Below are 21,662 nucleotides of genomic sequence, written 5' to 3'. Positions count from 1 at the left end.
AATTATAACATTTTAAATATTATAGATTAAATATATTAAATGGTTCATAATTTGTGTTATAAATTAAGAATTTATAAATATATATATATATATTTTTGGTGGTACTGGGGTTCTTGGAAACCCTTCTACCTGCAGGCTACACTCCCACACCTATTTTTATATTTTTATTTGGAAACAGGGTCTCTCAAGCCAGCGCAGCTGGCTTCAAACCTGTGCGATGCTCCTGTCTCTGCCTACCAAGTGCGGGGATTACAAGTGTGCGCCACCACACCCGGCTATAAATCTATATCTTGATGGCCTCCTATTACATTCTTTCAAAATATGTGTCTTAGAATACCAGCATAGAAGATTACTTCCATGAAGAACATGGAAATCCAGGAACATTTTTAATAGGATGCTGACTATTAGGGTTTGGGTCTGTAAGGGCCTCACCAAAAGCTTGTGTCTTGAAAGCGGGGTCCCCAGTGCAGCCAGGTTCAGAAGGTAAGATGGCTGGAGGAGGTGGGGTGTGGCCTTGAGGACCATGTCTGCCCCTGGCTCCTCCTCCTCCCTTTCTCATCTTCCTGTCTCCATGAGCTGAGCAGCCACTACCATACCTTGGAGCTGTCCATTGATTGAACCTCTGAAAACTATAAGCCAAATATACCTTTTCTCCTCTAAGTTGGTTTTTTTTTTTTTCTTCTTTGCAGTACTAGGGATTGAACCCAGGGTCATTCTACCTATAAGCTACAATTCCAGTCCCATTTTTTATTCTTTCTTTTGAAACAGGGTCTAAGTTGCACAGGGCCTCATTAAGTGATTCTGGCCACAAATCTGCAGTCCTCCTGTGTCAGCCTCCCAAGTACTGGGATTACAAGTGTGCCCACTATACCTGGCTTCTAAGTTGTTCTTCTCACAATAATGGGGAAGCTGACTAAAATACTGACAATAACTAGAATAGTGTTTAGCCCTTTGATGTGGGGTAGTCTAAGGTAAAGACTACAGTAACATCTACTCAACATAATCAGAGAATGGTTCCCTCAACAATCTACCTGGGCCTTTCTTGCTGGATGCTCAGATCTAGCACATATTCCATATTTCTTAGCACAATGAAACACTGGCCCCACATGAATCACCCAAAATTTCAGTTGACAAGAGTGACCTAAAGAGATTCTGATGGTCTGTTGTGATATGGGTACATAGGGTGGCGGGCAAGCCTTCCACTGTCTTTTCTGCTAGAAGAGGCTTCCCTTTGCACCTGGCTGAGTCAGGATGCTCTGCAAACCTCTCCAGATTCTGCAGGGCTGAGACTGCAGCGACAGGATAGTGGCTCATTCTCTGAAGACAGTTCTCAGGACCAGAAAACTCTTGAGTTGAGAATTCCCCGTAGGTTTCCAACATCCCCAGTACCATTGCCTACAGAATGGTGCATCTGCCCAGCCTTATGAGCTGCCTGGCTGAGTGAAGCCTGCAGCTGCTCTTGCTGCAGTGACCTAGATAATCAGCTTAAATGCTGACTTCAGCCAAGACACGTCAGCTCCCAGACAGAGTTGTTGATTCTGGCAGGCCAGCGCAGAGCCACTGGACCAGGAGCTCTTCCTGTGATAGAATCATCTCTCTAAAGGCGTTTGAGATGACTGTTTCTACTTTGTATGGGCACCATGGCATGGTACAGGGCAAGATATGGGCACAAGTGAAGCCAGCTCTTAGCCACTATAATGCCTGGACATTTCATTTTGTCCCAGGAACCATTTCATTTCATTTCTTCCTTTCAGAATGAGACCAGAAGCCCATCTAAGTACAGTCTGTTTTTTTTTTTTTTTCATTTGTCCCCCAACAGTCCAAAGTGGACTTAAGTTTGAAGTTTTGAGGTTTAAACTGTAAAACAAATACTAGGAACTTCTGTGGGCTCTTAATCAGCTTACCATGAGGCTAACTTACTGGTATAATTCAGACCTAGGGAAACAAGATATTTTCTGGAAAGTAGGACCGTGTGTGTGTGTGTGTGTGTGTGTGTGTGTGTGTGTGTGTGTGTACTAGGGATTGAACCCAGGGGCATTCTACCAATGACCTACACCACCAGCCTTGTTTTCATTTTTAAAAAATTTTTGAACCAGGGATGATGGTACACGCTTGTAATTCCAGTACTTGGGAAGCTGAGACAGGAGGACCACAGATTTGCAAACAGCGTCAGTTACTTAATGAGGCTCTCCCCAACTTAGGGAAACCCTGTTTCAAAATAATGAAAAAAATTAGGGCAGGGGGGGTGTAGCTTGGAGGTTCAATCCCCTGTACCACAAAATAAATAAATAAATAAATAAATAAATAAATAAATATTTTTTTTAAACAGGTCTAAGTTGCAGAGGGCCTTGATAAGTTGCTGAGGCTGGCTTTGAACCTGTGATCCTCCTGTTTCAGCCTCCCAAGTACTGGGATTTTAATAAGTGTGTGCTCCCACACCTGGCTGAAAGTATGACATCTTGAAAACATACTTCTCCAAGATGGCTAAGAGGTTGGGACTCTGACCTTTGCAGGATCACCTGATTAGTAGTTGCTGCAAAATGACAGTCCACAGTATGTTAACAATGGGGTAAACAAAATCAAACAGCTTTCTTTATTGTGAACTGCTAGGAGTCTTTTCTGTACTCATGGATGTTGCGAGTTACTTAGCAAAGACACGAACATGTAGCTTTTGCAAACTTAAAGGAAACACTTTTATTTTTCTGGACCTAATCTATTAACAATACTGAGTGTTTTCCTGCAACATTGGCCGGTGAATCACTGAGAAAGTTTCTTCTGTGGCTCTTATTGTATCCCTCATCAAGGTGGTTTGTACATGTAAATTAAGTCAGACCTGGTACTTTTCTGGTTTTCAGGTCATCTATAAGTGGAGCTTTATTTTTAAACTATTCATAGCAGGATTTCTTATGATTTACATAATTCTTAGTTAAGACACACACATACATACACACACAGATATCCCGATACCCCTTTTATGAGATGAAGCAGTCAAAATTATATGGGAGAAGTTTAGTTAAAACTTGAAAATGTTTTTAATGTCGTAATAGCCATCTATTGTACATTTTAGTGTTCCTAACTTAAAAATTATGTAGACATAATATTGATACTAACATCAATTAAATTGATATAATGAGATTAAGATATAAATTTAAATAGGCTGAGTCAATCTAAATAAAGGCTCCCATTTACCAAATTTGTACTGTTAATTTATCTCAGTTTTTACCGTACACTTTTCTGCTAAAAGCAAGCCCCAAACAAAACAGGGTGGTTTATAATATGAAAAATATGTACTGCAAGTTGTAAACTTGAAAAATGGCTCCTTGCCAGTAGCCACATAAATTTTGGAAGAAATATATTTCCTACAGGGATGATTTGTTACAGAAATAGAAATTATTTACTAGAAGCATTAAAATAGTGAAAAGATGACACTGAGGCACTATAAAGATGAGCTGTTTAGAAGCGTAACATATATTATCTTCATAATTTATTTTGAAGCTAATCAGTTTTAATAACTTTTAGGTGAAATAAATCCAAGAAAGAATGATGTAGTGAAACACATGATTTCTCATCCAGGCACCACTTTTACTTACTGTATGTGGCCTACTAGTTATCCATTATGGCCCTCCACTACACACACGGTGATGAGGCTCTCTGCTCTGCTTGGAGGCGTTCTGCGGGAGAGTCTGCCCTCATATGCTTGTCTTCTGGTGGCCTTTTAGTCAGACTCAAAGGCACACTGTCATGTTGGTTCTTCTAGCAAGAGGGAACAAGCGACCCCTATTTCATTTCCTGGAAACTTCACTGAAGTCGGTAATTCTGGGAATTTGCCTGGTTGAATTATGGAGGGAAGGGTTAAAATTACCCCCTACATTCCTCTATATCTAGGAATTGATATGTCCTGAAGAGGAAAGATGAAGGAAGCAAAGAGGCTTCCCTGGACATTCTCAGCTTGTAGCTTAGCTAATACTCTTGGTTTCAGCGTTTCATTGATCACTTAAGAGGGAGGCAGGGGAACTGGCAATGTTATTCTTCATTCAGTGTGAAGGAGCAAAACTGCAAAGACTACCACAGGATGCGAGTATACTCATATTTTAACAGTTTTACTTATAAAATACCATATGTTCTTTCGACTTAACTCGGAAAATATAGGAAACAAGAAAGAATTTGATCTCTCTGAACGTGTGTTCCTATTTCATAGGTTTGTATGCATATGTGTGTGCATGGTAGGGGGCACTAAGGATTGAACCCAGGGGCATTCTACTTCTGAGCTCTACCCTCAGTTCTATTTTAATTTTTTGTAAATTTTTTTGTGTGTGTGGTACTAGGGTTCCTGGAAGCCCTTCTACCTCCGGGTTACACTCCCAGACCTATTTTAAATTTTTTTTATTTTGGAAACAGGGTCTCTTAAGCCAGCGAGGCTGGTTCCGAACCTGCACGATCCTCCTGTCTCTGCCTCCAAAGCGCAGGGATTACATGCCTGGCAATTTTTTTTTTTTTAAATTTGAAACAGGGTCTTACTAAATTGCCATGGGGGAACCACAAACCTGTGACCCTCTTGCCTCTTAAATACTAGAGTTCTAAGTGTGTACCATCACTCCTGACTCCTGTTTCATGGTTTGCTTGTTTCAAGGATAAAATAAGACTGTGCAAGTGAAGCCACTAAAAAATAAATTGACATATAATGAGTATTCTGTAAGTGCTAACTGTACAAAGGCGGTACTACTAAAACATTAAAGGTGCTAAAATTGTGATGCAGTTCTGCGCCCACATTTTCCTATGCAAAGTTCATTGTTTTGTCCTAAAAATATTAGATACAGAATACTTAAGTTCTGTAGTTGAAACTTTCAGAGTAGTATGCACATTATTAAATGTACAACTCAATGAATTTTCACAAACTTAGCACAATCTTTGGTTCAGTCACCTGTAAGCAGCTCCCCTCAAAATCTCCTGCTGCCTTCTAGTCACTAATCTCCCCTTTGCTGGGATAACCATTTTCTCGAATTTCCGTGGCATACATTAGTTCGGCTTGCTTTTATTTGGAATAGAATCACTTGTTATGCTTATTACTTTGAACCTTCCTCTTTCCCACATATCGTAAGGTACTAATAATGCCTACCATGTCCCTTGTTGCCACCGTTTGTAGGCATTATGTCAGTTTACAAGCATCTTCTTATCCTTTCCCACTTTTCCTGAGCAGTACACCCCAAGGCAGCACAGCTGTGCTGGCAATGTAGCTTAACAATCACACTAAGTGTTTGGGCCTTGGAGTGTGGTTCCTGGCTTAAATCTAACTTATCTACTTACCAGCTGCATTACCTTTATTAACTTCCTCTCCTTTTCCTTTTTTTTTTTTTTTCTTTGTGGACAGGGGATGATAACATCAACTTTGTGAGATTGCTTTAAGAACTAAACAGAACCTTTGTAAAGCGCACAGTTCATCGTTTGTTGTCACTCTGAGATAAGGTTTTGTGATGTTGCCCAGCCTGTCTCAAAAGATGCCCCTGCCTCAGTGCTCTGGGTGGCTGGGATTGCAGGGGTGCGCCCCTACCCCTGGCTTATAGAACACACAAAACAGGACCTGTTACTCTGTGCCATGGAAGTGTTTGCTCAATAAAATGTTATCATATGTTCTGTAGAAGCACCTTTCAAACAGCCGCATAATATATAATTAGGTAGATATAATTTTCCTCACCATTCTGTTATCATTTTCAGTTTTTTCGGTGTTATAAATAACTTTTTCTTTTTTTTGCATGCTGGGGTTTGAAACAGGACTATGCACATGTTAGGCAAGCACTCTACCATGGAGCTACTCTCAGCCCTCAGCATCATAAATCACGTTTTAATGAGCACGTACACAGTGTTCCTTTTAGTTCTTGTGCATTTTCTACTGTGCATTCACATGACTTTATTAGCTGCAGACTGTACCGTTTGGCAGCTCCTGGAAGCCTTCTAGTGGTTCAGCTCATCTCGGAGCACGGCTAACTGCCACCTCACTGCCGAGTGGGAAGGGAAGGTTTTTCCTAATGTTTTCAGTTCATAGTCTGCTCAAGGCAACAGATTCTGTAATTCGTATATGTTAAGGCAGGAGCACCGGTTACCAGAAATTCAAAACATCTGAGAGGCAAATTCATTACTAGTATAAACCTTCAGAACAGCGTGTGGGCTATGAGCATAAATCGTTTCCTGAAGCTTAATGATCATCTAAAGTCAGCGCTGGCCTTCAGCAGTCTTATGATTAACATATCCAAGCAGGTCATTAATCTCCAGGAAATGCTGAGTATTTAGATTGCTCTTTGCTTGAGGTTGTGAATAACTTGTGTAAAGAATGATTACACAAATTTGAACAAAGAAAAGACTGTTTTTCTAAGGTGCACAGCAGCACCTCCTAGTGAGCACAGTTTGTAATAGCAAATGGTTAGAGAAATTTCAGAAATGTAACATTAATATATTTGTCCTATGTTTTGATTAGTAAAAGAAAGCAAATACCATTTTGTTAAAAGAAAAAAAGGTAAGCTAGCATGTTTTCACAACGTGAAAAAGACCCTGGTAGTTGCGATGCAAATGGCATTCTTTAGAAAAAAATTTAAGTTCTCACTACAATAGCACTGTAAAATATAACATAGAAGCATTGAAAATTTTTGTTTTAATAAGAAAATCCTTTCTGTTTTTGCAGGTCAGAAAGGGTTCTTTATTTGAAATCATTTCTTTTCCAGCAAAGACCGCTTTAACTAGCATAATATATGCTTCATACGCAGCACTAATTTATTTGGTAAGTTAAGAAAGTTACTAGATCCTAAAAGTAAATATAACTTATTTTATGTAAGGTTGAAGATAATACTGTGTGGTAGTATTATACTTCATAAAACTGCTCATAAAAACCTCATAAAACTATCCTCTTGTTATATAAATAATTTCACATTAGACATTTACTTTCCTGAGGAACCAAATCAATCTACCTAAATCCAATTTGTTTTAATAACTAAAATTATTTTAATTTTATAAAGTTTTTAATTTTATATAGCTCATCAGTCAAAATATTTTGGGTTTTGCTTTACCTAATAGCACTCTTTTGTTTCAGCCATTCTCACATAATGGCTAAAGTTTAATATAGTATTATTTTGGGTCTATGACTTTGGAGAACACGAGTATTAGCACATAGTATTTTGACTATAAGGGCTTGGCATGACAAAACTATGAAAGATTTTTATCAGTTACAAGGGCTTTACTTTCTGTTAACCAATAGCCATTTATATTTTATTTAAAAAAAAAAAACCTGTAACAAGCCGGGCGTGGTGGCGCATGCTTGTAATCCCAGCATTAGGGAGGCTGAGATGGAGGATCGCCGTTCACGGACAGCCTCAGCTACTTAGTGAGGCCCTCTGCAACTCAGTGAGACCCTGTTTCAAAATAAAGAATAAAAATAGGGCAGGGGGTATAGCTCGGAGGTCAAATGCTCCTGGGTTCCATCCCCAGACCCCCCCGCCCCCCACACACACATACACACATACACACACACACACAAACTAACAACCAAACCTATAACATACAAGCTGGGCGTGGTGGCATATACTTGTAATCCCAGCATTTGGGAGGCTGAAACAGAAGGATCGTGGTTCTTGGACAGCCTCAGCTATTAAGTGAGGCCCTTTGCATCTTGGAGGTAGAATATCCCTGGGTTTCATCCCAAGTACCACACACACACACACACACACACACACACACACACACACTACAAAAAGTACCTAGCTTGATAAATTATAACAAAATCCACTAGTCTATGTACCATTCAAGTCAAGAAACAAAACATTACTATCATTCCAGAAGTTTCTGTATTGCATCCTGACAATCAGTACCCTTTTCTGCAAAGCCAACCATTATTTGGACTTATAATACCACAGACAGTTCAGTGTTTTGAATTATATGTAAATAAAATAATAGTGTATTTTCTTTCATGATTGTCTTTTGTTCAACGCTGTCATTATCAGATTCATTTGTTGCCAATAGCAGTAGTTTGTTCGTTTTCATAGCTGTGCAGTATTCCCTTGATCGACTGTATCATCATTTATTTATTTATTTTTGCAGTACTGGGGATGGAACACAGGGGCATTATACCTCCAAGATACATTCCCAGCCCTATTTTTTAGTCTTTTTATTTCTTGAAACAGGGTCTCACTGAGTTGCGAAGGGACTCGCTAAGTAGTTGAGGCTGTCAGCAAACCGTGACCCTCTAGTCTCAGCCTCCTGAATGCTGGGATTACAAGTGTGCACCACCACGCTCGGCCCACCACTTGTTTTTCTATTTATCTATTCAACTGTTGATAGGAATTTGAACTGTTTCCATTTTGGGATATTATAAATAAAATTACTATAAATATTCTTGTTCATACCTTTTAGTGAAATTGTTAGGTTACTGGCTATGTATGTGTTTATCTCTAATGGTACAAACCAGTTTTCTAAAATGATTTTTAGCAATTTTCACCCATTTTAGCAGATTATAAAAATCAAGTCATTGTTTAATACCACTTACACTTGGTATTATATGTTCCACTTTGGCCATTTCTGAAGGTATGCAGTTTATTGCGTTGTGGTTTTAATTTTTATATCACTGATTATTAAGGAGGTAACTTTACATAAATTGGACATTTTGGTTATCCTCTTTCATGAATTTCTGTTAAAGTCGCTTTCATTTTTCTAAAGAGAGATATCTAGTTTTTTTTTAATTGATTTGTACTTTAAACATATAATCCTAGCTGGGCGTGGTGGCGCACACTTGTAATCCCCACGCTTGGGAGGCTGAGACAGGAGGATCGCACAGGTTTGAAGCCAGCCTCAGCTACTTAGTGAGACTCTCAGCAACTTAGTGAGACCCTGTTTCCAAAAAAAAAAAAAAAAAAAGTTCTGGGAGTATGGCCCAGAGGTAGAAAGTCTCTGTGTTCCACCCCCAGTACCACCAAAAATAAATAAATAAATAAATAAATAAATAAATAAATAAAATAAACATATAATCCTGTGAGGGGTACTGAGGACTGAAATCAGAAGCATTCTATATCTGAGCTATATTCCCAGCCCTATTTATTTTTTTATTTTGAAACGGGGTCTCATTAGGTTACCATACACTAGCTTTGACCCTCTGATCTCCTTGTCTCAGTCTTGCAAGTACTGGGATTATAAGTGTGTGCCGCGGTGCCATGCTTACTTGAAACATATATTCTATCTGGACATGGTGATGCATAGCTACAATTCCAGTACTTGGGAGACTGAGACAAGAGGATTGCAGGTTCAGGGACAGCCTCAGCAACTTAGGGAGACTCTGTTTCAAATTAAAATAGGGCTCAGGGTGTAGCACAGAGGTAGAGTGTCCCTGAGTTCAAAAAACCTACTCTGCAATACTAATATTTTTGGGAATAAATTCTATCTCTCAAAAATGTTTAATTTATTAAGTCAGAAGAATGATGATGGTAGACATACAATGAATCGAGAAAGAAAAAGACATAAAGCACATCTTTATTGAAACATGCTAGGCTTTAAACTGCTCTCTAGAATTTGATGTAACATATTTAGAACAAGGGCTCAGTCTCTCAGTGCTTATCATGTGCCAAGGCCTCCTGAAAGTGATTTTCACTAGAATATATTGCTAATGAGTTTATGTAAATATTTTATTGACTTTTTAATCTATGGTTGTGGCTTCCAAAGAACTTTTACTCTTCACAAATTTTAATTATATAGGCAGTCTGTGTAAATGCTGTGCTGGAGAAGGCAAAGAACATTTTTCAAGAAGAAGAATTCATAAGGCAAAATGGAGAGCACGAACATTTTAGAAAAGCCTTTTCTGAACCTCTGCTTTCAAAGCCCATGTTTCCTGAAGGTGAAATTAAAGCGAAACCATACAGGTCACTGCCGGAGAAGCCAGATGCTTCAGATCACCCCCCACTTCCTGCTAATAAGCAGAAGATCCAGGTTTTACACTCCGTGTTTGATCAATCAGCTGAAATGAATGAATGAACAATTTTGAAAACAAGTATCGCCGTGGAGAGCTCAAGAGTTGCCTAGCTAACCGCACATTTCATCTGACAAAACTAGGAAACTATATACTGAAAGCTCTGCCTTTTGTTTAAAAGGTATGTGTGGTGTCATTCTCTAGTATTTATATGGTACAGAAAATAAAATGCACCTTGATGTAGAATATATGTATGACTACTGTGTGTGTGTGTGTGTGTGTGTGTGTGTGTGTGTGTGTGTTACTTGAAAATGAACCAATGAACCCAGGGTATTTTTTTTTTTTTAAACAGGGTCTCACTAGGTTTCTGAGAGTCTTGGTCATTGCTGAGGCCATTTTCACACATGTGATCCTCTGTCTCCTCCTCCTAAATAATAGGATTACAGGCATGTGCCACCATACCCAGCTACAGTATTTCTGATGAACAAGAAGACAAGAAAATTTACCCTTTGTAGGTTAGACGTCACACTGGCTTATAATATGAGGATATCTGTATACATTTGTGTTTTTATTAGAGACTTGTTTGGGGAAGGGGTATCTATTTATCTGGGAAAAACCCTATCAAAATGCCACATAATTTTTTCAGAGATAAAAATTATTTTCTATCTGTAGCTACAGAGTTTGAGTTTGCCTATCAATTTTTTTTTATAACTCACTTATAAAGTTATGGAGAAACCAGGCATGGTGATGCTTACTTATAATCCCAGTCCTTAAGAGACTGAGGCAGGAGGATCATAGTTCAAAGGACAGCCTCAGCAAGTAGTGAGATTCTCATCAAATGGTGAGATCTTATTTCAAAATCAAAATAAAATAGGGCTGGGAGTGTAGCTAAAGGTAGACTGTCCCCAAGTTAAATCCCCCATAAACACACACACACACACACACACACACACACACACACACACACACACACAGGACTTAGGTGCAATTTAGATGTCAAAATTTATTTATTTATTTATTTTTATTTTTATTTTTATTTTGGTGGTACTAGGGTTCCTGGAAGCCCTTCTACCTCCGGGCTACACTCCCAGACCTATTTCTACATTTTCATTTTTGGAAACAGGGTCTCTCCTAAGCCAGCGTGCGCGGCTGGCTTCGAACCTGCGCGATCCTCCTGTCTCCGCCTCCCAAGCGCGGGGATTACAAGCGTGTGCCACCACGCCCGGCTAGATGTCAAAATTTATAAAAATTATTTACAAATGCTACGAGATTTCCATATATAAGGACAGGATAATGTTACCCTCTTTTTTTTTTTTTACAGTACTGGGGATGGAACCCAGGGGCATTGCACCTCTGAGCTACACCCCCAACCCCATTTTTTAGTCTTTTTATTTTTGGAGACAGGGTCTCACTGAGTTGCAAAGGGTCTAAGTAGCAGAGGCTGTCTGTGAACCACGATCCTCCATTCTCCGCCTCCCAAATGCTAGGATTATAAGCGTTCACCACCACGCCTTGCATGTTGCCCCTTTTTAAAAAATTACTTTTAAGCCAGGTTTGATGGTACATACCTGCAATCCCAGTACTTAGGAGCTGAGACAGGAGGATTGCAGGTTTGAGACCAGTCTTAGCAATGTAGTGAAACTCTCAACAACCTAATGAGACCCTGTTTGAAAACAGAAAATAAAATAGGGCTGGGGTATAGCTCGAGGGTGAAATGGCCCTACGCTCAATCCCCAGTAACCTCCCCCAAAACTACTTTTATGAGCTCAGGTCTCCTTATGTTGCCCAGGCTGGTGAGGAACTCTTGAATCAAGTGATCCTCCTGCCTCAACTTCCCAAGTAAGTAGCTGGGACGGTGAGTGCCACTGCCATGCCACCACCACGCCGGGCAATGTGACCTTCTAAATTTCCAGATTTAAAGACACAAACTTAGAACCAGAAACCATTATTGTCATTGGATCCTGAGAGAAAATGCTCCTATAATTGGCCCTGTAAACCTGGGTCTTAGTTTTTTGCCTGGTTTTGGTTTCTTTTATGCCTTCTTTTTTTTGGAGGGGGGTACTATGGATTGAACCCAGGGGCATTCTACCTCTGAGCTACCCCCTCAGCCTTATTTTATTTTTATTCTTCAAATGGGTCTTGCTAGGTTGCTAAGAGTCTCAGTACTTGCTCAGGCTGTCTTTGAATCTGCGATCCTGGGATTACAGGAGTGCACCACCACGCCAGGCTTCCTAGCCTTTTTTTTTTTTTTTTTTTTTTTGAGTCAGAGTCTTGCTAATTTGCTGTGTCTGGCTTTGAGCTGGTAATCCTTCTGCCTCATCCTTCCTAGTAGCTGGATTTATAGGTGAGCACTGCCATGCCTGGTGCCTGGCTCTCCTATGTAATTTAAATTCTGGGTATGTATAAGACCTTAGTGGTCATTCAAGGTTTAACACTTAAGATAGCACATTTTTTATAAGTGGTAAGTTGCTGCTGTTATGAACAACATTTATTAAAAGACCAAACCTGGCTTGTGAGTAGTCTGAGAAATGAGTAACAAATGTATATTCCAACAGAAAAGGAAACATAAGTAGAGTCTGTAAACAGATTCCTTACATACCATATTTACTCACTATTTTTACAATAGCCAAGGGAAAGAGTACAGGTGGGAATGGAATAGTGTAAGGCACAGACTCCTGACTCAGTCCTAAATCATGAAGACTACTGTGCTCTGAGACTAGGTTCCATTCTTTTTTTTTTTTTTTTTTTTGAGGTACTAGGGATGAAACCCAAGGGCATTATACCACCGAGCTACACCTCCAACCATATTTTTTATTCTATAGTTTGAAACAGAGTCTCCCTGAATTGCAAAGGACCTCACTAAGTAGCTGAGGCTGTTTGTGAACCCTGATCCTCCTGTCTCAGCCTCCCAAATGCTGAGATTACAAGCGTGCGCCACCACGCCCAGCTTCTAGTTTTTATTCTTAACAAAAAGTTCTCACTCTGGATTCAGAAGCCACTCATCCTCTCTGGTTCTATTTGCTCTTATATTCTATGATGTGCTGCTGAAATTTGCATGACATTGAGAGTACTATTCTCAAAGCTTAACAGCTAGTATGGTGTGGGCACCAGGCAACCAGGACAGCACTGAATATAAATAATCAGCACAGTAAAACCAGGGTGCACCAACTGAACATTCACCCTGCCTGTGAACTCTGGGGACTGAAGTCCTAAATCTCTTGTCTTCATAAAATAGATGGGGAACAGTTGTGCACACTTGTGCAAAGTTCTCTAATTTTTTTAAAATATTTTATTTGAAAAGCTCACTAAATAAGGAAATTCTACATCTCTCATGGCTGGGCAAGTTGTGCGTAGATTCCTTACTTCATAATCTAACTTGTTGAGTCTGAAGATTCCTGATATGAAAGGGAGGGAGGGAGAAAGGAAAAAAGGGAGAGAGGGAGGGAGGAAGGAAAGAAGGAAGGATGGATCTGCCTTGACCAGAGAGAAACTGAGCCAAGGTTTATTCAGTATTAATATCTAATTCGGTTAGTTTCTCTTCCTCTTTTTTTGGTACTGGGGATCCACACTACAGGCATTCTTCTTCAATCCCATATCTTTAGCCCTTTTTATTTTGAAACAAGGTCTTGCTAAGATGCTGAGCGTCTTACTAAACTGCCAAGGTTTGCCTTAAACCTGTAATCTTCCTGTTTCAGCCTCCCAATTAAGAAACTAAGATTAAAGACATGCACTAACATGCCCAACTAAATCAATCCCCCCCCCCCCCCAGTACTGGGAATGGAACTCAGGGGCATTCTACCTCTGAGTTACACCCCTATCCCTATTTTTCAATCCTTATTTTGAAAGAAAGTCTCACTAAAGTTGTAGAAGGCCTCACTAAGTAGCTGAGGCTGTCCATGAACTGCGATCCTCCTGTCTCAGCCTCCCAAGTACTGGAATTACAAGCATACACCACCACATCCTGCTCTAAATTTCTCATTTTTAAGTTTAGCATGTAAGTTGATCAAATTTCTGAAAGAATTTTTTAAGTGTAAGTCTACTATATATGTGGAAAAAAACATATGCCCAAGGTTTAAACATTTCAATGTATTTAAATTTTTCCTTTAAAATATAAAATTAGTAATAAAATAGGGGTGGTAGGGAATAGGTGGAGGTATCAATGAAACAGGAATGAAAGAATGCTGGCAGTTGTTGCAGTTGAGTCCTGAGAGTCCATTGTGTGTACTTTGTTCACATTAAAACTTTCCCAGAATGAAGTCAGCTGTGTCAGATAGGATTTTTTCCCCACTTAAAAGGAGACCTTGACAGGGAGGGAGGGTAGTAATCACAATGGACTGAAGGCACTCTTCGTCATGTTTTATGTGCAAAATTGAGAAAGGATATGGAAATAATTAAAGTGAAGGGATATTAAATGAGGTAAATCTCCTTCCCCAAAAATCTAATAAGTAAAAGAAATGATTCAAAAATAATATGCCAAGAAAAAGAAGTAATATGAAATTTCCGCCATTTTTTAAAAAAAGCAACAAAATAGCTGTATCCTGTATCCTAGGATGGTGAGAGGCTCAGAATGAAGTTAGGAAATGTCTTTGAGGATGAGCACATGTCTGTGTATCAGATTAATCATTATCAGTGCATTCACTTTTTTCTTTAAAAACATAAAAAGCATGGCATTAAAAGAAAAAATAAGTGCCTATATGGTGAAAATAATAGTGAAAGACTTCATGATTTAATTTTTTTCCTACAAAATCTTAATTTCTACCTGTTATTCTCATTGTTCTAAATTATTTTTATCCTTCTGAAACTAAAAATCCCCAACCTATAACCTTCTGGTTATCAACCCAGAGAACTAGATGAAATGTATTTTGTTGATCCTAACAGTAATCCTTAAATCATACTATGTTCATGTGCTTTTATTGTATGTGTGGTACTGGGGATAGAACCCAGGGGCTTTCTACCTCTGGGCTATACTCCCAGACCTATTATATATTTTATTTGGAAACAGGGTCTCACTAAGTTCCTGAGCCTAAGTAGCTGAGGCTGGCTTCCAACCTGCGCGATCCTCCTGTCTCCGCCTCCCAAGTATTGGGATTACAAACATGTGCCACCACGTCCAGCTGTTCGTGTGCTTTTAAACCACTCACATCTATATGAGTTTTTAAAGATAAGTAATACTTGTAAGTAGGTTGAAAGGAATTCATCCTTGTTACTGAAGCAAATGTAATCTAAACATATATTCAACCACACACAATATTTTTCATTACCATGTATTTTTATCAGGAAGAACTCCGAATTACTTTGAAGTCTCCAGTGGCATAATAATCAGAGTCACACTTAAAAGGTTCTTTAGAAAGAGTCACATAAATATTCCCATTTTCAACAGTCACTCTGTGAATCCTTTGCTTTATTCCTTTGGAGCACCACTTGGGTTTTGCTGATGGGTCTTTAGGGTTTATAGACTGGTATAATCCTTCACCTGTGGCCAAAGTAATTTTGAATTTATGCCAGGGACAAACTATACATGGTCGTCCATCGAAATCCTAAGAGGAAAAAAATAACTGATTAAGTAGTCTTGACATTTCAAATGTTCGTGATAAATCTCAGATTAGAATCGACTGCAGATTTGGAAGAACAGACCAGCTTTTCTCTTTCCCTCCCATTTACAAATCATTCAGCATACAGCAGAACCTAATCTGAGGACAGTCACCAAATCCTTTTGGCAATCCATTAGAAGCCCAGTGAGTGAGAGTGCTATCAGAAGATGACTTGCTAGGGCAAAGTCAGAGAATACCAAGTGCCTGCAGCCTCGCTATCTATGCTAATGTCAGTCACTGCCACAGAACCCAGGCCAGGGCTTCCGGTGCTTCTAAATGGACCTGCACCAGCTGTGGGAAGAACTGTAAACTCCACATATTAATTTAAGGGGGAGTTACTAAAAGGCATATGTGCAGATGTTAACTAAAGAACAACTTGTGATTCTGACTGTTACTGTCGTGTGTGTGTGTGTGTGTGTGTGTGTGTGTGTGTGTGTGTGTTGCTAGGGATGGAACCCAGGTTCATTCTACCTCCCAGCTACATCCCCAGCCCTATTTTACCTTTTTTATTTGGAAAAAAATAAGTTGCTTAGACTGGCTTCAAACCTGCAATCCTCCTGTCTCAGTCTCTGAAGTACAGTGATTACAAGTGTGTACAACCATGCCTGGCTGTCAGGTATCTTAATGTAAGTGCTTCTCAAACCTTAAGGAGTATAGGAATAATCTGGATCTTGTTTAATTGAATTTACATTCAGAATGCTTAGAGCAGTGGCCCACAATTCTGCATGTCTAAGTTCCTGCGTGACACAAGGCTGCCGGGCTATGAACCACATTTTGAGTAGCAAAGTCTTAATGCCCTCTAATGGATTAGAACTGGGAGAAATTATATGATATCAGCAGCAGCAGATGCTAACATATTTCCTCTACAGTGGCTACAGTGATCTGTAGCTTTATAGAAATTTCAGCAAACATTCATATTTTCATAATATTTATTTATTTATTTAGGTGGTACTGCGGTTCCTGGAAACCCTTCTACCTCCAGATTACACTCCCAGACATATATATATATATATATATATATATATATATATATATATATATATATATATATTTAATTTGGAAACAGGGTCTCTTAAGCCAGCAAGGCTGGCTTCAAACCTGCATGATCCTCCTATCTCTGCCTCCCAAGCGCAGGGATTATAAGCGTGCGCCACCACGCCCAGCCTCATATTTTCATAATTTAAATACACATACATCCTTTAATATGAGGATAGGTAGGGAACCAGATGGATATCAAGTGTAGAGGGTGTGAAGTACTAAGTTCAAGCTGTACCCTGCACCAATGAAAGGGACAGAAAGAAGAAATAAGGTGCCTAGTTTTGGAATGCAAGAAAGGCAATTCCTCCATTATTACTTAAAGTGTGTTTTTCTTCTTTAAATAGCTGAGGCTGGCCACAAACCTGTGATCCTCCTGTCTCAACCTCCCAAGTACTGGGATTACAAGCATGTGCCACCATGCCCAGCTTGAATATTATAGTATTTTTTAAATTTTAAGATGGTATCTCATTAGTACTATTCTGACTTGCTTTTGTCACTCAAAAATCCATTGTTAACTACTTCCATACCAGAATATATGTCTGCATTAGTAATTTAATGGTTTCACAGTATTACATACCATGGTTGTATAAAATTTTATTTTACCAGTTTACTATTTAGGTTGTCTTCCAATTTTTATTATAATAAATAATACTACAATGAATCTTTCCTCTGAACAGACATATATTTGTGCAATTATAGCTATAGAATAGATATATTATAGAATAGATATATTAGAGTATATTTTTAGGTCAAAAGACATGTATAGTTCTGATACTTATCTGTGAAATGATTTTCCTTACTTTGTAGGGATATGAGTACCTAGAATACTAGCAATTATATTAAAAGCACTAAAATATAATTAAATCTAAATATACACTATATTTGAATAAAGAATGAAATAGAATAAGAATATAAACAAGAAATATCTGAGTTTGTTGAGAACAAATTTAATTTTACATACCTCAATTTCTCCCAAATGTAGAGGTCCTCCTGAATCTGAAAAGTAATTGAATATTACATCTAGTCACTAAAAAACTGAATTTCATAGTTTATGATTAATAAATATAAGTTCTACAAATGAGAAGTAAGATCTTACGGTAACAGCGAATATCCATAGCATGATATTCTCCTTTGTGGTAGAAAATTACCACTTCTCTATCATGGACAACAGCAGTCATTCTCTCAGATTTTTTAATGTCAGCTTCTCTGCCAACACAGACAGGAGAATATTCCTTTTCCTCAGGATCTTGTACAGAGCCATCAAGATCCATGCTAGTTAAAAAAAATAAAAATGAGTATTGCAATTGTTTTCCAGCAGTTTGGCCACAACTCACAGAGATGTAAGAATCATCTACATTTCTTTCTTTTTTTTTTTTTTTGTGGTACTAGGGATGGAACCCAGGGCATTCTTCCTCCAAGATACACCCCCAGTCCTATTTTTTTATTCTTTATTTTGAAGCAGGGTCTCACTGAGTTGCAAAGGGCCTCACTAAGTAGCTGAGGTTGTCCTTGAACTGTGATCCTCTGGTCTCAGCCTCCCGAATGCTGGGATTACAAGCATGCACCACCACGCCCAGCTTCATCTATATTTCTTGAGACTAAGGGATGCAATTTTTCTATACTATATAAAATGAAACACTTTTAAATACTATAATTAGTGATTATTTTGAACAAAAGACTCTTAAATCCTGACAAAATTAGGGAGGACTCCTCAGTTTAAGGGTAGGCTTGTATTAGATTAATTTCAGTATTTCAGGTGGAAATTTCAGAATTCCAAAAGTTAAATATTAGCTTCACTACCCCTTTATTCCTCATCAAAGTCAATACTGAACAGCGTATGGTTATAATCTTCATTGTCTACAGCCTTCTGCTGGAGGTGGTCTCAAGAGTCTTGGGCCCCTTAGCTGAGGTGACTCACGTGGTTTCACCTACAGCACACAGCCTATTCATAGACACAATCAGGTAACTACTCTAGCAAGAGGAGACAGGTATGGATGGACTCTTTAATTTTCCCACCTCAAAAATTATGGTTACCCCAGAGAAACAAGATTTTCCATCCAACAGACAACTAAGACTGGTTATCTGTGGACATTCATTACTTATGTTAGTCTTTTACATATCTCTAAGTTGTATTGTTTGTTTTTATTGTTGCTAATTTTTAGGATTTCTAGTTGGGATATTAATATACCTTCAGATATAGCATTTGGAAATATTTTATCCCATTCTATCAGTAACTTTTAACTCTGTTTACATTGTCTTTGGATATACAATTTTTTTTTATTTTTTAGGGAGTCTGTTTACCCTTCTGTTGCCTGTGCCATTGAAATCATATCCAAGAAATCACTGCCAATTTCAGTGTTGTGAGGTTTAATGTCCCAGATTTTCTTCTAAAAGTTTATAGTCTTAAGATTTACATTTAGGTCTTTTATCTATTTTGAGTTAATATTTGTATATGGTGTTAGGTAAGGGTCCAATTTTATTCTTTTTCATGTAATTATTATTTTTCAACAATATTTAATCAAAAGATTATTATTTCCTCCACCAAATGTTTGTGGAAACCTTGTCAAAAATAACTTGACAATATATGGAAGAATTTAACTCTAGGCTTTTATTTAACTCCAATGGTTTTTATATCTGCCTTTATAACAGCACTACACTGTTTCAATTATTGTAGCTTTATATGGTTTGAAATCAGAAAATATACATCTTCTAGCTTTGTTCTTTTTCGAGATTGTTTTGGGAATCTAGAGTCCATATTCCATATTAGGATAGATTTTTTCTGAAAAATAAATAAATAAATGTATGATAGTTTCACCTAAAAAAGAAAAAAGAAAAAAATATTCTCTGGTAAGAAAGAAAGCAAAAATATTGAAATGTTATCTTTAAGTCATCAAAAGCTTGGTATCAGACAAATGAAACTGTTCTGTGAGATTATCATTGTTAATTTTGGATAAATTGCTATAATACTAGATGTCAACCACTAAGCCAAGCATGGGAAGGAGGGATGGGGAGGGAACGGGGTGGGAATTGGGTAGGGGCTAATTGGGCGATGTGTGCATGTATGTCTACAAAAGTTTTTTTTTATCCCATTATGATGTATGAATATAGTGCACCAATAAAAAAAATTATGGTTACTTCTGCCTTATTTGGGCATTCAAAGAGATTTCTCCTCAATTTAAATTACAGAAGAGAATTTGCAGGCATTATATTTTTTCCTCAGCACATATTTAGCCCATTTGTTTGAAAGGGACCCAGAGACCTTCTGCATACTTTATGAATATATTCAGAGCTTGCTCATTCCATGTGAGAGGAAAACATCAAGATACATCACATCAGGGTTCCAGGCACCTCACGCACCTGGCATTAGGCACACGCACTTCACAGTGTTGGCGAGGGAGGGGCCGCCTGTCACAGTGAGGCATGTGATCCTGCAGATGCCTGGACTATCATCTTGGAAAATGACTATTTTAATTCTTTCATTGTGTTACAGAAATTAAAGGCTTATGACAGATGACAAAGTTTCATGGTAGCATCTATTCACAATCTACCTTTATCTTTGAGACACTGATGGACGAGTTTCTCATAATTTATCGAGGGAGAAATATATGCTTGAAAAAAAATAAGCAGGCAAAAATCTCAAGGAGTGGCTATTGGTAATAATCTTTACCACAGATTTCCTTCTTTTTCTTTTATTTACATTTGTGGAACTGGGGCCTGAACCCAGGGGCATTATACCTCCAAGCTATACCCCCAGCCTTTTTGGTTTTTGTTTGGAAACAGGGTCTCTCTAGGTTGTGGTCTCCTTGAGTTGCTGAAGCTATCCTTAAACCTGCAATCCTCCCTCCTCAGCCTCTCAAGTACTGGAAATACAGTAGTGTGCCACCACACCTGGATTAAGCACAGATTTATAAAACAAAAGGAAAATCTTCAATAATGGCTTCAGAGTCTCCTTTTGTCAAGTTCCCTCTCTTTGTTAGAGATGATCATTCATGATAAATATTTTCTGAACACCCACTCTGTGTCTGGCACGTTGAGACTGCATTCTGAATAGTGAGACTGATAATAAGTAAACAAATACATAAATAACTATTCACCATAAAAAGATCCATGAAGACAAAAAACTGGGTGACATGCAGAAGAAAGTAACATGGAAAGGCAGTTTTACACAGAGTGGGCTGAGAAGGTAACTGAGATACAAGTGAGCTGAAATCCCCGAAATGTAAACGAGCTAGACAAGCCAAGAGTGGGCAGAACTGAGTTCTTTACTGAAGGAATATTGAATACAAAAGCATGAAGGGAAGAAGCACTTGGGTAATTTGAGAAACAAAAAGAAGACTGGAATGCAATGAGCCAGGTCAGGCAGCGATGTGTGGCCTTTATTTTAAGAGCAATGAGAAGCCACCGAAGGATCTAAAGCAGAGAAGCATGGCATGATCTATTTTTAAAAATATGTCCTGGAGAATTAATTGTAGCAGAACAAGAATAAAAGCACAGAAATCACAAATCTGCTGCAGTGGACCCTGGGAGAGAAGGTGGCTTAGGCTAGAATGTTTCCACCGTAGGAGAGAAAAAGTAACATTAGTGACTATCATGAATTGTCATAACTGCCAGGCCCTGTTTAAAGACTTTAAAAACAACAACAACAACTTTATGTTTATTTTATTTTTTGCGGTACTGGGGATAGAACCCGAGGGCATTCCACCTCTGAGCTATACCCCCTGCCATATTTTTATTCTTTATTTGAAACAGGGTCTCACTAAGTTGCGAAGGGCCTCACTAAGTAGCTGAGGCTGGCCATGAACCGAGATCCTTTGTTCTCAGCCTCCCAAATGCTGGGATTACAAGCATGCGCCACCACACCTGGCTACATTTATTTTTAATCCCTTCAATCCCCAATGTTTTATTCTAAAGGTATTGCTATTTTTACATTGAGGAAACTGAGGCACAGGGAGGTTGGGCTGATAAGCGGGTGTGAAGGAGCTAAAGTAAAAAAAAGATATCTAGGTAGACTTCAGTGTCAGTGACTACAAGGGGAAGACTGAGAAAGTGGTATTTTTGCAAGAATAGGAAATCAAGAGCTTGCTGCATTTTTGTAC

At 38.5% G+C, this 21,662-nt stretch overlaps 2 protein-coding genes across 2 annotated transcripts in view; one reads left to right on the top strand and one right to left on the bottom strand.

Moving 5' to 3' along the window:
* Positions 1-10,002, top strand: part of SPATA9 (spermatogenesis associated 9) — a gene marked incomplete at both ends in the record, with an annotated part of 29,986 nt that extends 19,984 nt beyond the window's left edge. Inside the window, 2 exons of the mRNA XM_080719769.1 lie at positions 6,674-6,769; positions 9,727-10,002. Of these exons, the coding sequence (XP_080575895.1) occupies positions 6,674-6,769; positions 9,727-10,002 (372 nt within the window). The remainder of the gene's footprint in view (positions 1-6,673; positions 6,770-9,726) is intronic.
* Positions 10,003-15,210: 5,208 nt separating this feature from the next.
* On the bottom strand, positions 15,211-17,837 carry RFESD (Rieske Fe-S domain containing; the record flags this gene model as incomplete). The annotated part of the gene is made up of 3 exons (XM_080715160.1): positions 15,211-15,474; positions 17,528-17,562; positions 17,663-17,837. The coding sequence occupies 3 exons, from the start codon at positions 17,835-17,837 to the stop codon at positions 15,211-15,213; spliced, it is 474 nt and encodes a 157-aa protein (XP_080571286.1).
* Between the last annotated feature and the right edge of the window lie 3,825 nt (positions 17,838-21,662).

Source organism: Muscardinus avellanarius, assembly GCF_963383645.1.
Source record: "Muscardinus avellanarius genome assembly, chromosome: 1".
Taxonomy (NCBI): domain Eukaryota; kingdom Metazoa; phylum Chordata; class Mammalia; order Rodentia; family Gliridae; genus Muscardinus; species Muscardinus avellanarius.
This window is presented reverse-complemented; position numbering and strand designations above follow the sequence as displayed.